The sequence below is a fragment of the Panulirus ornatus genome, chromosome 50, assembly GCF_036320965.1.
Source record: "Panulirus ornatus isolate Po-2019 chromosome 50, ASM3632096v1, whole genome shotgun sequence".
Taxonomy (NCBI): domain Eukaryota; kingdom Metazoa; phylum Arthropoda; class Malacostraca; order Decapoda; family Palinuridae; genus Panulirus; species Panulirus ornatus.
Genome location: NC_092273.1, coordinates 958,154 through 976,789, shown reverse-complemented (window position 1 = coordinate 976,789; position 18,636 = coordinate 958,154). Strand labels below are relative to the sequence as shown.

The following is an 18,636-nucleotide window of genomic DNA, read 5'->3' as shown; positions in this document are numbered from 1 at the left end:
GAACAAATGGGAACTTCAGTGAAGGAGGCTAATGGGGAGGTGATAACAAGTAGTGGTGATGTGAGGAGATGGAGTGAGTATTTTGAAGGTTTGTTGAATGTGTTTGATGATAGAGTGGCAGATATAGGGTGTTTTGGTCGAGGTGGTGTGCAAAGTGAGAGGGTTAGGGAAAATGATTTGATAAACAGAGAAGAGGTAGCAAAAGCTTTGCGCAAGATGAAAGCCGGTAAGGCAGCGGGTTTAGATGGTATTTCAGTGGAATTTATAAAAAAAGGGGGTGACTGAATTGTTGACTGGTTGGTAAGGTTATTTAATGTATGTATGATTCATGGTGAGGTGCCTGAGGATTGGTGGAATGCTTGCATAGTGCCATTGTACAAAGGCAAAGGGGATAAAAAAGAATGCTCAAATTACAGAGGTATGTTTGATGAGTGTTCCTGGGAAATTATATCGGAGGGTATTGATTGAGAGGGTGAAGGCATGTACAGAGCATCAGATTGGGGAAGAGCAGTGTGGTTTCAGAAGTGATAGAGGATGTGTGGATCTGGTGTTTGCTTTGAAGAATGTATGTGAGAAATACTTAGAAAAGCAAATGGATTTGTATGTAGCATTTATGGATCTGGAGAAGGCATATGATAGAGTTGATAGAGATGCTCTGTGGAAGGTATTAAGAATATATGGTGTGGGAGGCAAGTTGTTAGAAGCAGTGAAAAGTTTTAATCAAGGATGGAAGGCATGTGTACGTGTAGGAAGGGAGGAAAGTGATTGGTTCTCAGTGAATGTAGGTTTCCGGCAGGGGTGTGTGATGTCTCCATGGTTGTTTAATTTGTTTATGGATGGGGTTGTTAGGGAGGTGAATGCAAGAGTTTTGGAAAGAGGGGCAAGTATGCAGTCTGTTGTGGATGAGAGAGCTTGGGAAGTGAGTCAGTTGTTGTTCACTGATGATACAGCGCTGGTGGCTGATTTGTGTGAGAAACTGCAGAAGCTGGTGACTGAGTTTGGTAAAGTGTGTGAAACAAGAAAGCTGAGAGTAAATGTGAATAAGAGCAAGGTTATTAGGTACAGTAGGGTTGAGGGTCAAGTCAATTGGGAGGTAAGTTTGAATGGAGAAAAACTGGAAGTAAAGAGTTTTAGATATCTGGGAGTGGATCTGGCAGCAGATGGAACCATGGAAGACGTGAATCATAGGGTGGGGGAGGGGGTGAAAATTCTGGGAGCGTTGAAAATGTGTGGAAGTCAAGAACCTTATCTCGAAAAGCAAAAATGGGTATGTTTGAAGGAATAATAGTTCAAACAATGTTATATGGTTGCGAGGCATGGGCTATGGATAGAGTTGTGTGGAGGAGAGTGGATGTGCTGGAAATGAGATGTTTGAGGACAATATGTGGTGTGAGGTGGTTTGATCGAGTAAGTAATAATATGGTAAGAGAGATGTGGGGTAATAAAAAGAGTGTGGTTGAGAGAGCAGAAGAGGGTGTTTTGAAATGGTTTGGTCACATGGAGAGAATGAGTGAGGAAAGATTGACCAAGAGGATATATGTATCAGAGGTGGAGGGAATGAGGAGAAGTGGGAGACCAAATTGGAGGTGGAAAGATGGAGTGAAAAAGATTTTGAGTGATCGGGGCCTGAACATGCAGGAGGGTGAAAGGCGTGAAAGGAAGAGAGTGAATTGGATCGATGTGGTATACTGGGATCGACGTGCTGTCAATGGATTGAACCAGGGCATGTGAAGCGTCTGGGGTAAAACATGGAAAGTTCTGTGGGGCCTGGATGTGGAAAGGTAGCTGTAGTTTTGGTGCATTATTACATGACAGCTAGAGACTGAGTGTGAACGAATGTGGCCTTTGTTGTCTTTTCCTAGCGCTACCTCGCACACATTAGGGGGGGAGGGGGTTGTTATTTCATGTGTGGTGAGGTGGCGACTGGAATGGATAGAGGCATACAGTATGAATTATGTACATGTGTTTATATGTATATGTCTTCTATGTGTGAATATATATGTATACTTTGAGATGTATAGGTATGTATATTTGCGTGTGTGGACGTGTATGTATATACATGTGTATGTGGGTGGGTTGGGACAGTCTTTCGTCTGTTTCCTTGCACTACCTCGCTAACACGGGAGACAGTGATAAAGTGATAAAGTGATAAAGTGGAGAGAACAAGAAGTGGGAGACTAAATTGGAGGTAGAAGGAAGGAGTGAAAAAGATTTTGATCAATTGGGGCCTGAACATACAGGAGGGTGAAATGTGCGCAAAGAATAGAGCGAATTGGAATGATGTGGTATACTGGGGTCGATGTGCTTTCATTGGACTGAACCAGGGCTTGTGAAGCGTCTGGAGTAAACCATGGAAAGGTCTGTGCATTACACATGACAGTGTTAACGAATGTGGCCTTTTTGTCTGTTTTCCTTGCACTACCTATCTGAAGTGGGGGGTAGTGATGCTGTTTCCTGTGGGGCAGGGGAGCAACAGGAATGGATGAAGGCAAGCATGACTATGTACATGTGTGTATATGTATGTATATGTATGTATATGTGCATATATGGCCTTTATGTATATATATGTGTGTATATGAGTGGATGGGACATTCTTTGTCTGTATCCTGGCGCTACCTCGCTGATGCGGGAAACAGTGATTGAGGAGGGATGCTATTTCGTGCGTGGTGGAGTGGTGACGGGAAATGATGAAGGCAGCAAGTATGGATATGTATGTGTTTATATATGTATATGTCTGTATGTATACAATGAAATGTATATGTATGTATATATGCATGTTTGGGCATTTATGTATGCACATGTGTATGTGGGTGGGTTGGGCCATTCCTAGTCTGTTTCCTTGCGCTACCTCGCAAACGCGGGAGACAGCGACAAGGCAAAAAAAAAGAAAAAAAAAAAAAAATATATATATATATATATATATATATATATATATATATATATATATATATATATATATATATATATATATATATATATTTTTTTGCATTGTCGCTGTCTCCCGCATTTGCGAGGTAGCGCAAGGAAACAGACGAAAGCAATGGCCCAACCCAACCCCATACACATGTATATACATACGTCCACACACGCAAACATACATACCTACAAAGCTTTCCATGGTTTACCCCAGACGCTTCACATGCCCTGATTCAATCCATTGACAGCACATCAACCCCGGTATACCACAACGATCCAATTCACTCTATTTCTTGCCCTCCCTTCACCCTCCTGCATGTTCAGGCCCCGATCACACAAAATCTTTTTCACTCCATCTTTCCACCTCCAATTTGGTCTCCCACTTCTCCTCGTTCCCTCCACCTCCGACACATATATCCTCTTGGTCAATCTTTCCTCACTCATTCTTTCCATGTGCCCAAACCATTTCAAAACACCCTCTTCTGCTCTCTCAACCATGCTCTTTTTATTTCCACACATCTCTCTTACCCTTACGTTACTTACTCGATCAAACCACCTCACACTACACATTGTCCTCAAACATCTCATTTCCAGCACATCCATCCTCCTGTGCACAACTCTATCCATAGCCCACGCCTTGCAACCATACAACATTGTTGGAACCACTATTCCTTCAAACATACCCATTTTTGCTTTACGAGATAATGTTCTCGACTTCTACACATTCTTCAAGGCTCCCAGGATTTTCGCCCCCTCCCCCACCCTATGATCCACTTCCGCTTCCATGGTTCCATCCGCTGCCAGATCCACTCCCAGACATCTAAAACTCTTTACTTCCTCCAGTTTTTCTCCATTCAAACTTACCTCCCAATTGACTTGACCCTCAACCCTACTGTACCTATTAACCTTGCTCTTATTCACATTTACTCTTAACTTTCTTCTTTCACACACTTTACCAAACTCAGTCACCAGCTTCTGCAGTTTCTCACATGAATTAGCCACCAGCGCTGTATCATCAGCGAACAACAACTGACTCACTTCCCAAGCTCTCTCATCCCCAACAGACTTCATACTTGCCCCTCTTTCCAAAACTCTTGCATTCACCTCCCTAACAACCCCATCCATAAACAAATTAAACAACCATGGAGACATCACACACCCCTACCCCAAACCTACATTCACTGAGAACCAATCACTTTCCTCTCTTCCTACATGTACACATGTCTTACATCCTCGATAAAAACTTTTCACTGCTTCTAACAACTTGCCTCCCACACCATATATTCTTAATACCTTCCACAGAGCATCTCTATCAACTCTATCATATGCCTTCTCCAGATCCATAAATGCTATATACAAATCCATTCGCTTTTCTAAGTATTTCTCACATACATTCTTCAAAGCAAACACCTGATCCACACATCCTCTACCACTTCTGAAACCACACTGCTCTTCCCCAATCTGATGCTCTGTACATACCTTCACCCTCTCAATCAATACCCTCCCATATAATTTACCAGGAATACTCAACAAACTTATACCTCTGTAATTTGAGCACTCACTCTTATCCCCTTTGTCTTTGTACAATGGCACTATGCACGCATTCCACCAATCCTCAGGCACCTCACCATGAGTCATACATACATTAAATAACCTTACCAACCAGTCAATAATACAATCACCCCCTTTTTTAATAGATTCCACTGCAATACCATCCAAACCTGCTGCCTTGCCGGCTTTCATCTTCCGCAAAGCTTTTACTACCTCTTCTCTGTTTACCAAATCATTTTCCCTAACCCTCTCACTTTGCACACCACCTCGACCAAAACACCCTATATCTGCCACTCTATCATCAAACACATTCAACAAACCTTCAAAATACTCACTCAATCTCCTTCTCACATCACCGCTACTTGTTATCACCTCCCCATTTGCCCCCTTCACTGAAGTTCCCATTTGCTCCCTTGTCTTATGCACTTTATTTATCTCCTTCCAGAACATCTTTTTATTCTCCCTAAAATTTAATGATACTCTCTCACCCCAACTCTCATTTGCCCTCTTTTTCACCTCTTGCACCTTTCTCTTGACCTCCTGTCTTTCTTTAATACATCTCCCACTCAATTGTATTTTTTCCCTGCAAAAATTGTCCAAATGCCTCTCTCTTCTCTTTCACTAATAATCTTACTTCTTCATCCCACCACTCACTACCCTTTCTAATCAACATACCCTCCACTCTTCTCATGCCACAAGCATCTTTTGTGCAATCCATCACTGATTCCCTAAATACATCCCATTCCTCCCCCACCCCCCTTACTTCCATTGTTCTCACCTTTTTCCATTCTGTACTCAGTCTCTCCTGGTACTTCCTCACACAAGTCTCCTTCCCAAGCTCACTTACTCTCACCACCCTCTTCACCCCAACATTCACTCTTCTTTTCTGAAAACCCATACAAATCTTCACCTTAGCCTCCACAAGATAATGATCAGACATCCCTCCAGTTGCACCTCTCAGCACATTAACATCCAAAAGTCTCTCTTTCGCGCGCCTGTCAATTAACACGTAATCCAATAATGCTCTCTGGCCATCTCTCCTACTTACATACGTATACTTATGTATATCTCGCTTTTTAAACCAGGTATTCCCAATCACCAGTCCTTTTTCAGCACATAAATCTACAAGCTCTTCACCATTTCCATTTACAACACTGAACACCCCACGTATACCAATTATTCCCTCAACTGCCACATTACTCACCTTTGCATATATATATATATCATCCCTTGGGATAGGGGAGAAAGAATACTTCCCACGTATTCCCTGCATGTCATAGAAGGCGACTAAAAGGGGAGGGAGCAGGTGGCTGGAAATCCTCCCCCTCTCATTTTTTTTTTTTTTCCAAAAAGAAGGAACAGAGAAGTGGGCCAGGTGAGGATATTCCCTCTAAGGCCCAGTCCTCTGTTCTTAACGCTACCTCGCTAATGCGGGAAATGGCGAATAGTATGAAGGAAAAAAGAAAGAATATATATATACATATATATATTTTATCCCTGGGGATAGGGGAGAAAGAATACTTCCCACGTATTCCCTGCGTGTCGTAGAAGACGACTAAAAGGGAAGGGAGCGGGGGGCTGGAAATCCTCCCCTCTTGTTTTTTTTTTTTTCCCAAAGCAGGAACAGAGAAGGGGGCCAGGTGAGGATATTCCCTCAGAGGCCCAGTACTCTGTTCTTAACGCTACCTTGCTAATGCGGGAAATGGCAAATAGTTTGAAAGAAAAGAAAAAGATATATTTTTTTTTTGTCGCTGTCTCCCGCATTTGCGAGGTAGCGCAAGGAAACAGATGAAAGAAATGGCCCAACCCACCCCCATACACATGTATATACATACGTCCACACACGCAAATATACCTACCTACACAGCTTTCCATGGTTTACCCCAGATGCTTCACATGCCTTGATTCAATCCACTGACAGCACGTCAACCTTGGTATAACACATCGCTCCAATTCACTCTATTCCTTGCCCTCCTTTCCCCCTCCTGCACTTTCAGGCCCCGATCACACAAAATCTTTTTCACTCCATCTTTCCACCTCCAATTTGGTCTCCCTCTTCTCCTCGTTCCCTCCACCTCCGACACATATATCCTCTTGGTCAATCTTTCCTCACTCATTCTTTCCATGTGCCCAAACCATTTCAAAACACCCTGTTCTGCTCTCTCAACCACGCTCTTTTTATTTCCACACATCTCTCTTACCCTTACGTTATTTACTCGATCAAACCACCTCACACCACACATTGTCCTCAAACATCTCATTTCCAGCACATCCATCCTCCTGCGCACAACTCTATCCATAGCCCACGCCTCGGAACCATACAACATTGTTGGAACCACTATTCCTTCAAACATACCCATTTTTGCATTCCGAGATAATGTTCTCGACTTCCACACATTCTTCAAGGCTCCCAGAATTTTCGCCCCCTCCCCCACCCTATGATCCACTTCCGCTTCCATGGTTCCATCCGCTGCCAGATCCACTCCCAGATATCTAAAACACTTCACTTCCTCCAGTTTTTCTCCATTCAAACTCACCTCCCAATTGACTTGACCCTCAACCCTACTGTACCTAATAACCTTACTCTTATTCACATTTACTCTTAACTTTCTTCTTTCACACACTTTACCAAACTCAGTCACCAGCTTCTGCAGTTTCTCACATGAATCAGCCACCAGTGCTGTATCATCAGCGAACAACAACTGACTCACTTACCAAGCTCTCTCATCCCCAACAGACTTCATACTTGCCCCTCTTTCCAAAACTCTTGCATTCACCTCCCTAACAACCCCATCCATAAACAAATTAAACAACCATGGAGACATCACACACCCCTGCCGCAAACCTACATTCACTGAGAACCAATCACTTTCCTCTCTTCCTACACTAGAACGCCATTTGGAAAACATGCAATTGTCCGATGTATATCAACTGACTTATTTCTCTCTTGTGTCTCCCCTGATGATGTGATTATTACACGAAAGTGCACTTGGGAACTTATCGTGTTTCATTTTCCCCGTGGACTCATAGGAATATCTTGATCACGCGCAAAATTGTGATCCTTTCCAATATATATATATTTTGCTTTGTCGCTGTCTCCTGCGTTAGCGAGGTAGCACAAGGAAACAGATGAAAGAATGGCCCAACCCACCCACATACACATGTATATACATACACGTCCACACACGCAAATATACATACATATGCATCTCAACGTATACATATATATACACACACAGTCATATACATATATACACATGTGCATAATTCATACTGTCTGCCTTTATTCATTCCCATCACCACCCTGCCACACATGAAATAACAACCCCCTCCCTCTTCATGTGTGTGGGTAGCAGTAGGATAGGACAACAAAGGCCACATTCATTCACACTCACTCTCTAGCTGTCTTGCAATAATGCACCAAAACCACAGCTCCCTTTCCACATCCAGGCCCCACAGAACATTCCATGGTTTACCCCAGACACTTCACATGCCCTGGTTCAATCCATTGACAGCACATCAACTCCGGTATACCACATCATTCCAATTCACTCTATTCCTTGAATGCCTTTAGTTCTCCTCATTCCCTCCACCTCTGACACATATATCCTCTTGGTCAATCTTTCCTCACTCATTCTCTCCATGTGATCAAACCACTTCAAAACACCCCCTTCTGCTTTCTCAACCACACTCCTTTTATTACCACACATCTCTCTTACCCTATTATCACTTACTCGATCAAACCACCTCACACCACATATTGTCTTCAAACATCTTATTTCCAGCACATCCTCCCTCCTCCACACAACTCTATCTATAACCCATACCTTGCAACCATATAACATTGTTGGAACCACTATTTCTTCAAACATACCCATTTTTGCTTTCCGAGATAATGTTCTCGACTTCCACACATTCTTCAACGCTCCCAGAACTTTCGCCCCCTCCACCACCCTATGATTCACTTCCGCTTCCATGATTCCATCCGCTGCCAAATCCACTCCCAGATATCTAAAACACTTCACTTCCTCCAGTTTTTCTCAATTCAAACTTACCTCCCAATTGACCTATCCCTCAACCCTACTGTACCAAAAACCTTGCTCTTATTCACATTTACTCTCAGCTTTTTTCTTTGATCGAGTAAGTAATGAAAGGGTAAGAGAGATGTGTCGTAATAAAAAGAGTGTGGTTTAGAGAGCAGAAGAGGGTGTATTGAAATGGTTTGGTCACATGGAGAGAATGAGTGAGGAAAGATTGTCAAAGAGGATATATGTGTCAGAGGGGGACTGAACGAGGAGAAGTGGGAGACCAAATTGGAGGTGGAAAGTATAGAGAAAAAGATTTTGAGTGATCAGGGCCTGAACATGCAGGAGGGTGAAAGGTGTGCAAGGAATAGAGTGAATTGGAACGATGTGGTATACCGGGGTCGACATGCTATCAATGGATTGAACCAGGGCATGTGAAGCATCTGGGGTAAACCATGGAAAGTTTTGTGGGGCCTAGATGTGAAAGGGAGCTGTGGTTTCGGTGCATTATACATGACAGCTACAGTAGAAGTGTGAAGGAATGTGGCCTTTATTATCTTTTCCTAGCTCTATCTCATGTGCTTGCGGGGGGAGTGGGTTATTTCATGTGTGGTGGGGTGGCAGCGGAAATGAGTAAAGGAGCATGTATGAATTATGTACATGTGTATATATGTATATGTCTTTGTACGTATATCTACATGTATACGTTGAAATGTATAGGTATGTATATGTGCGTGTGCATATATGTATGTATATATATGTGTATGTTGGTGGGTTGGGTCATTCTTTCGTCTATTTCCTTGTGCTACCTCACTAACACGGGAGACAGCGACAAAGTATAATTAATGAATAAAAAATATATATATATATATATATTTTTTTTTTTTGCTTTGTCACTGTCTCCCGCATTTGCGAGGTAGCGCAAGGAAACAGATGAAAGAAATGGATCAACCCACCCCCATACACATGTATATACATACACGTCCACACACGCAAATATACATACCTACACAGCTTTCCATGGTTTACCCCAGACGCTTCACATGCCCTGATTCAATCCACTGACAGCACATCAACCCCGGTATACGACATCGATCCAATTCACTCTATTCCTTGATCTCCTTTCACCCTCCTGCATGTTCAGGCCCCGATCACACAAAATCTTTTTCACTCCATCTTTCCACCTCCAATTTGGTCTCCCACTTCACCTCGTTCCCTCCACCTCCGACACATATATCCTCTTGGTCAATCTTTCCTCACTCATTCTCTCCATGTGCCCAAACCATTTCAAAACACCCTCTTCTGCTCTCTCAACTACACTCTTTTTATTTCCACACATCTCTCTTACCCTTACGTTACTTACTTGATCAAACCACCTCACACCACACATTGTCCTCAAACATCTCATTTCCAGCACATCCACCCTCCTGCGCACAACTCTATCCATAGCCCACGCCTCGCAACCATACAACATTGTTGGAACCACTATTCCTTCAAACATACCCATTTTTGCTTTCCGATATATATATATATATATATATATATATATATATATATATATATATATATATATATATATATATATATATACATATATATATATTTTTTTTTTTTGCTTTGTCGCTGTCTCCCGCGTTTGCGAGGTAGCGCAAGGAAACAGGCGAAAGAAATGGCCCAACCCACCCCCATACACATGTATATACATACGTCCACACACGCAAATATACATACCTACACAGCTTTCCATGGTTTACCCCAGACGCCTCACATGCCCTGATTCAATCCACTGACAGCACGTCAACCCCGGTATACCACATCGCTCCAATTCACTCTATTCCTTGCCCTCCTTTCACCCTCCTGCATGTTCAGGCCCCAATCACCCAAAATCTTCTTCACTCCATCTTTCCACCTCCAATTTGGTCTCCCTCTTCTCCTCGTTCCCTCCACCTCCGACACATATATCCTCTTGGTCAATCTTTCCTCACTCATTCTCTCCATGTGACCAAACCATTTCAGAACACCCTCTTCTGCTCTCTCAACCACGCTCTTTTTATTTCCACACAACTCTCTTACCCTTACGTTACTTACTCGATCAAACCACCTCACACCACACATTGTCCTCAAACATCTCATTTCCAGCACATCCATCCTCTTGCGCACAACTCTATCCATAGTCCACGCCTCGCAACCATACAACATTGTTGGAACCACTATTCCTTCGAACATACCCATTTTTGCTTTCCGAGATAATGTTCTCGACTTCCACACATTCTTCAAGGCTCCCAGAATTTTCGCCCCCTCCCCTACCCTATGATCCACTTCCGCTTCCATGGTTCCATCCGCTGCCAGATCCACTCCCAGATATCTAAAACACTTCACTTCCTCCAGTTTTTCTCCATTCAAACTCACCTCCCAATTGACTTGACCCTCAACCCTACTGTACCTAATAACCTTGCTCTTATTCACATTTACTCTTAACTTTCTTCTTTCACACACTTTACCAAACTCAGTCACCAGCTTCTGCAGTTTCTCACATGAATCAGCCACCAGCGCTGTATCATCAGCGAACAACAACTGACTCACTTCCCAAGCTCTCTCATCCCCAACAGACTTCATACTTGCCCCTCTTTCTAAAACTCTTGCATTCACCTCCCTAACAACCCCATCCATAAACAAATTAAACAACCATGGAGACATCACACACCCCTGCTGCAAACCTACATTCACTGGGAGGGTATTGATTGAGAGGGTGAAGGCATGTACAGAGCATCAGATTGGGGAAGAGCAGTGTGGTTTCAGAAGTGGTAGAGGATGTGTGGATCAGGTGTTTGCTTTGAAGAATGTATGTGAGAAATACTTAGAAAAGCAAATGGATTTGTATGTAGCATTTATGGATCTGGAGAAGGCATATGATAGAGATGATAGAGATGCTCTGTGGAAGGTATTAAGAATATATGGTGTGAAAGGCAAGTTGTTAGGAGCAGTGAAAAGTTTTTATCGAGGATGTAAGGCATGTGTACGTGTAGGAAGAGAGGAAAGTGATATATATATATATATATATATATATATATATATATATATATATATATATATATATATATGAAGTGTGTTGGGGATGAGAGAGCTTGGGAAGTGAGTTAGTTGTTGTTCGCTGATGATACAGCGCTGGTGGCTGATTCATGTGAGAAACTGCAGAAGCTGGTGACTGAGTTTGGTAAAGTGTGTGGAAGAAGAAAGTTAAGAGTAAATGTGAATAAGAGCAAGGTTATTAGGTACAGTAGGGTTGAGGGTCAAGTCAATTGGGAGGTGAGTTTGAATGGAGAAAAACTGGAGGAAGTGAAGTGTTTCAGATATCTGGGAGTGGATCTGGCAGCGGATGGAACCATGGAAGCGGAAGTGGATCATAGGGTGGGGGAGGGGGGCGAAAATTCTGGGGGCCTTGAAGAATGTGTGGAAGTCGAGAACATTATCTCGGAAAGCAAAAATGGGTATGTTTGAAGGAATAGTGGTTCCAACAATGTTGTATGGTTGCGAGGCGTGGGCTATGGATAGAGTTGTGCGCAGGAGGATGGATGTGCTGGAAATGAGATGTTTGAGGACAATGTGTGGTGTGAGGTGGTTTGATCGAGTGAGTAACGTAAGGGTAAGAGAGATGTGTGGAAATAAAAAGAGCGTGGTTGAGAGAGCAGAAGAGGGTGTTTTGAAGTGGTTTGGGCACATGGAGAGGATGAGTGAGGAAAGATTGACCAAGAGGATATATGTGTCGGAGGTGGAGGGAGCAAGAAGAAGAGGGAGACCAAATTGGAGGTGGAAAGATGGAGTGAAAAAGATTTTGTGTGATCGGGGCCTGAACATGCAGGAGGGTGAAAGGAGGGCAAGGAATAGAGTGAATTGGAGCGATGTGGTATACCGGGGTTGACGTGCTGTCAGTGGATTGAATCAAGGCATGTGAAGCGTCTGGGGTAAACCATGGAAAGCTGTGTAGGTATGTATATTTGCGTGTGTGGACGTGTGTATATACATGTGTATGGGGGGGGCCATTTCTTTCGTCTGTTTCCTTGCGCTACCTCGCAAACGCGGGAGACAGCGACAAAGTATAAAAAAAAAAAAATATATATATATATATATATATATATATATATATATATATATATATATATATATATATATGTATATATATATAGATGTATATATATAAAAGTGGAAGTGAGTCACAGGGTGGGGGAGGGGGCGCAGGTTCTGGGAGCAATGAAGAATGTGTGGAAGGAGAGAACATTATCTCGTACAGCAAAAATGGGTATGTTTGAAGGAATAGTATTTCCAACAATGTTATATGGTTGCGAGGCATGGGCTATAGAGTTGTGGAGAGGAGGTTGGATGTGTTGGAAATGAGATGTTTGAGGACAATATGTGGTGTGAGGTGGTTTGATCAAGTAAGTAATGTAAGGGTATGAGAGATGTGTGGAAATACAAAGAGTTTTGTTGAGAGAGCAGAAAAGGGTGCGCTGAATTGGTTTGGACATATGGAGAGTATAAGTGAGGAAAGATTGACAGAGAGGATATATGTATCAGAGGTGGAGGGAACAAGGAGAAGCGGGAGACCAAACTGAAGGTGGAAGGATGGACTGAAAAAAATTTTGAGCAATCGGGGCCTGAAGATACTGGAGAGTGAGAGGTGTGTAAGGAATAGAATGCACTGGAACAATGTGGTTTACCAGGGTCAATGTGCTGTCACAGGACTTAACCAGAGCATGTAAAGCGTATGGGGTAAACCAGGAAAAGTCTGTGGGGCCTGGATGTGGATAGAGAGCTGTGGTTTTGGTGCATTACATACAACAGTTAGAGACTGAGTGTGAATGAATATGGCCTTTTTGTCTGTATTCCTGGCACTACCTCACTGAAGCAGGGGATAGTGATGCTATTTTCCTGTGGGACAGGGTAGACAGGAATGGATGAAGGCCCTCTCATCCATAACAAACTGCACACTCACCCCTCTCTCCAAAACTTTTGCATTCACCTCCCTAAGAGCCCCATCTATAAACAAATTAAACAACCATGGGGACAACACACACCCCTGCTGCAAACCAACATTCACTGGGAACCAATTACTTTCCTCTCTTCCTACTCATACACATGCCTTACATCCTTGGTAAAAACTTTTCACTGCTTCTAGCAACTTACTTCCCACACCATATACTCTAAAACCTTCCTCTCTATCAGCCCTACCACATACCCACTGCAGATCCATAAATGCTACATACAAATCCATCTGTTTTTCTAAGTATTACTCACATACATTCTTCAAAGCAAACACTTGATCCACACACCCTCTACTACTTATGAAACCACACTGCTCTTCCTCAGTCTGATGCTCTGTACATGCCTCCACACTCTCAATCAATACCCTCCCATATAATTTCTCAGGAACACCCAGCAAACTTATGCCTCTGTGGTTTGAACACCCACTCTCATCCCCTCTGCTGCTGTACAATGGCACCATGCATGCATTCTGCTAATCCTCAGGCACCTCACCATGATCCACACATACAATGAATATCCTTAACAAGCAATCAACAACACAGCCCCCCTCCTCCCCTCCCTGCACTTAATAAACTCCACTGCAATAACATCCTAATCCGCCACTCTGCTGGATTCCATCTTCTACAAAGCTTTCACTACCTCTTCTCTCTCTACCAAACCACTCTCCCTGACCCTTTCACTTCTCACACTACCCCAACCAAAACACCCCACATCAGCCACTCCATCAAACACATTCATCATCTCCTTCTCACTCCATCACCCCCTGTTACTACCTCCCTACCTGCCCCCTCACCAATGTTTCTATTTGCTCTCTTGTAACATGCATGCCATTTACCTCCTTCCAAAACATCTTTTATTCTCATTAAAACTCAATGATACTCCCCCATGCCAACTCTCACCAGCCCTCCCCTTTCACCCCTTGCACCCCTTTCCCAACCTCCTGTTGCTTTCTTTTATACATTTCCCAGTCATTAGCACTACTTAACTGCAAGTATCGTCCAAACACCTCTCTTTTCTCTTTCACTAACAACTTTACTTCATCCCACCACTCACTAACCTTTCTAATCTGCCCACCTCCCATCTTTCTCATCCCACATGCATCTTTTGAGTAAGTCATCACTGCTTCCCTAAATACATCCCATTCTTCCCTCATCCCTTCCCTCCCTTCACGTCATTTGCTCTCACCTTTTGCCATTCTACACTCAACTTCTCCTGGTGCTTCCTCACACAGGTCTCCTTTCCAAGCTCATTTACTCTAACTGCTCGCTTCTCCCCAACATTCTCTCTTCTTTTCTAGAAACCTCAGCTGCCCATGGCATCTCAGCTAACATATGAAAAAAATATCTGATCCACTACATACAAGTGACAGCTAAAAACAATCAACCAAAACACAACTAAAACCTAAGAAAGAGTAAATCAAGTAAAAGCAAACTACTCAATTCAAGCAAGATCACTTGTCTTACCTTTCTCTTGGTCTCTGGATTATCCTGAGATAGCACAGAAGGGTAAAAATCAAAGTTATTACAAAACCTAGTTGGTAATGTCTGGCATCTGCTCAATCACAAATAATGAAATCATAATAAAAAACATGTGATAGAAATCACTTTGTTTGAAATAGCTCTTTATTTCATATTTAAAGTTATAGCACAACAAAATCCCAATAAAAATTTCATCAAGAAAATGAGAACTAAACTAAGATCATTTGAGGGATGGTTTGTTGTAAGTAAAAAAATATAGTCATGACGATAAACTGTTAACAATATCAAAGTAATTTTTCTGTTACTTTCATAATTCACATAAAAATCTGCACCATCATTACGTGCTGTGATTGGCTACCTCTATTTTACCTATCAAAGTTCATCACAGAATACATGACAATGGATAGATATTCTTTCTGTGGTGCTGTCAATAAAATAATCTCCCTGTCCTATCTGTAACCAATGATAACTTCTTACTGATATGTCAACACAACTCTGAACCTCTTGCTTTTTGTGACCCTCTGTATATATAACCACTGATACCTTCTTACTATCAACACAACTTGCTTCTTGTGACCCTCTGATGAATGATTGTCTCATCCAGTCTGTCCAAACATTCTGATGGTCTACAAGTGCTCTCTATGCCCTTGCTTTCTGCAGATTTTCCTTGTAGCCTTGTAGGTCCAATATTTTAAAGCTGTGCAAAGCTCTTTGGGTATATCTCTTACTATATCTCACTACTTTACTGAAAAGAACTATCAATCCACAGTACCATTCTTCTGGCCAGTAACTTTGCTATATCATACACCCACCTTTAAATCTGAGCTTTCTTGCAGATGCTTTACCTAATCAGAAACAACTTTATGATCTAGAGGGACAAGATGTTTCTGTATAAACTGGAGCCTTGTCCCCTAACACGTGAAGCAAACTTGTTTGGAAGCACCAGCTAATCCTAAGAATAAGAATTTCTGTTTTGGAACAAGTCAAGATTTTTCCTGATTGACAATGAAACCTGCTTCCTTAAAAACATTTCTGACTATGTGACTCTGTCTGTTGTATTCTTTTATCTCTGTTAAGTCTATGAAAGAGTAATAAAAAAGGACACATACTTGAACAACTGATCAAAAACAACCATTTAATAAAGGCCAGCAAGGATTTACACCAAAGCAAAGTATGCAAACTTCACTATCAACTCATTACAACACCTTCCACAAAACTCTGATGTAGAGAAAGAGAATGGACACTGTTTTTATTGACTTTGCTATGATGTTTGGCAAGATTAACTACAGCAGCAGCAATGAAAACAATAGCAAAACAGAGACATAGTGGCTTACTTCATTATTTACTGATCATATACAGGACATAACTTTGTGTGTTGATATTATTAAGAATAAGCTTTTCCATCTAGCTATATTTATCTATAGCATAGATATAAGCTAATTGTTGCATTCCTTGGAGGTATACTACCCATTTTATCTATGATGTGATACCTGTCCTTTACAATCAGGCTGTAACTGAAACAGCATGGTTCTTGCTGACTATATTCAACTGCTGACTTGGCATCTTTCTGTTAAGTTTTCATCATGATCCATTCTTTATATGGTTTTAGGTATGTAGGAATCTATCGATTTTGGAAAATTTATTAAAAAGAAATTATCATAAAGTATCTCCTTGTCACACATAACACATCACAACACTTAATTCACACAGCTTATTTTTCATAACTATACATTTTCCTGTGGTGAGCATTATATGCTAGCCCAGCTTTTTGGAAAAATTGTAGGAGCAATAGACAGAAGTACTGAGTAGGAACATTTAGGAAGGAGAATCAGGTAGAAGTAATAGGTAGAAATATCAGACAGGAGTACTAAGTAGTTGTCAGTAGGAAGAGAAGGTAAGAGCCTCTGCAAACACTGCGCTAGACTTGCCCTCTTCCAGTGGCCTGATTAGGGTGAGGCACTTACAGCTAAGAAGTGGCAATAGAGTTCACTAGTTATGGAGACTTAATTGCTGTAATCACCCTAGCGTGGGAGTTCTAGAATGGAACAAGCATCAGAGATACAGATGGATAGATACAGCTACAGAATACCATGAGAGTAAGTACTGAAACAAAACTTGTAAGATATAATAGGTTAATGGAACAAAGAGGAAAGAGTCTTGGACTTACAAAAATTCAGAATAGTAGCAAATGGAACTATGTCTGTAGATATTCATTCCAAAGTGATGCAAGGAATGGTACTAGCCTTAATTCTGTTTATAACAATGATGTCTCCTTTCCTCTTCAGGAGATGGAACAAGAACAGATGCTGCCCAACTCAAGATGGTTTGATTTATGATTTTTCAACTTTACAATGGTGCGATATTCAACACTTTATCATAAAACAAGCTTTGTGTTAGATGATTTTGTCCAAATGTAGGCTAATGTAAGTGTTCCAAGAATGCTTAAGGTAAGCTAGACTAAGCTATGATGTTCAGTAAGTCATATAAACAGTATTAAATGTATTTTCAACTTACAAAATTTTCAACTTACAATGGGTTTCTCAGAATGTAACCCCATCATAAGTTGAGGAGCATCTGGACTTTAAAGGACTGTTGAATGTGATTGATGACAGGGTAGCGGCTTTAAGGTATTTTGGTCAGAAGAGTATGAAAGTGAGTCATGAAAAGTGCTTTAGTGGAGAGAGATGTGGTGAAAGCTTTGCATAAGGTGAAATGTGGCAAGGCGGCTGAAGTTGACAGTACTGCACTTGAATTTCTTAAGAGTGTGACTGTTAATAATTGGTTAGCTTATTTATACTTATCATACTTTGTTTCTGTCTCCCACATTAGTGAGGTAGCGCAAGGAAAGAGACGAAAGAATGCCCAACCCAACAGCATACACATGTATATACATACATGTCCACATGTGCACATACACATACCTATACATTTCAATGTATACATATATATTCATACACAGACATATACATATATACACATGTACACAATTCATACTTGCTACCTTTATTCATTCCCATCACCACCCCGCCACACATGAAATAACAACCCCCTCCCCCCACATGTGCGAGAGGTAGCACTAGGAAAAGACAACAAAGGCCACATTTGTTCACACTCAGTCTCTAGCTGTCATGTATAATGCACCAAAACCACAGCTCCCTTTCCACATCCAGGCCCCACAAAACTTTCCACGGTTTACCCTAGACGCTTCACATGCCCTGGTTCAATCAATTGACAGTATGTCGACCCCGGTATACCAAATCGTTCCAATTCACTCTATTCCTTGCACGCCTTTCACCCGCATGCATGTTCAGGCTCCAATCGCTCAAAATCTTTTTCACTCCATCTTTCCACTTCCAATTTGGTCTCCCACTTCTCGTTCCCTCCACCTCTGACACATATATCCTCTTTGTCAATCTTTTCTCACTCATTCTCCCCATGTGACCAAACCATTTCAAAACACTCTCTTCTGCTCTCTTAATCACACTCTTTTATTTCCACACATCTCTCTTACCCTTTCATTTCTTACTCGATCAAACCACCTCACACCACATATTGTCCTCAAACATCTCATTTCCAACACATCCACCCTCTTCCACACAACCCTATCTATAGCCCACACCTCGCAA

The 18,636-nt window shown here is 41.8% G+C and overlaps 1 protein-coding gene across 1 annotated transcript in view; it reads right to left on the bottom strand.

The window, feature by feature from the left end:
- The window catches only part of LOC139764711 (AMP deaminase 2-like), a 181,726-nt gene that overhangs the window by 106,980 nt on the left and 56,110 nt on the right, over nt 1-18,636 (bottom strand). The window contains exon 5 of the mRNA XM_071691598.1: nt 14,996-15,019. Within this exon, the coding sequence (XP_071547699.1) occupies nt 14,996-15,019 (24 nt within the window). The remainder of the gene's footprint in view (nt 1-14,995; nt 15,020-18,636) is intronic.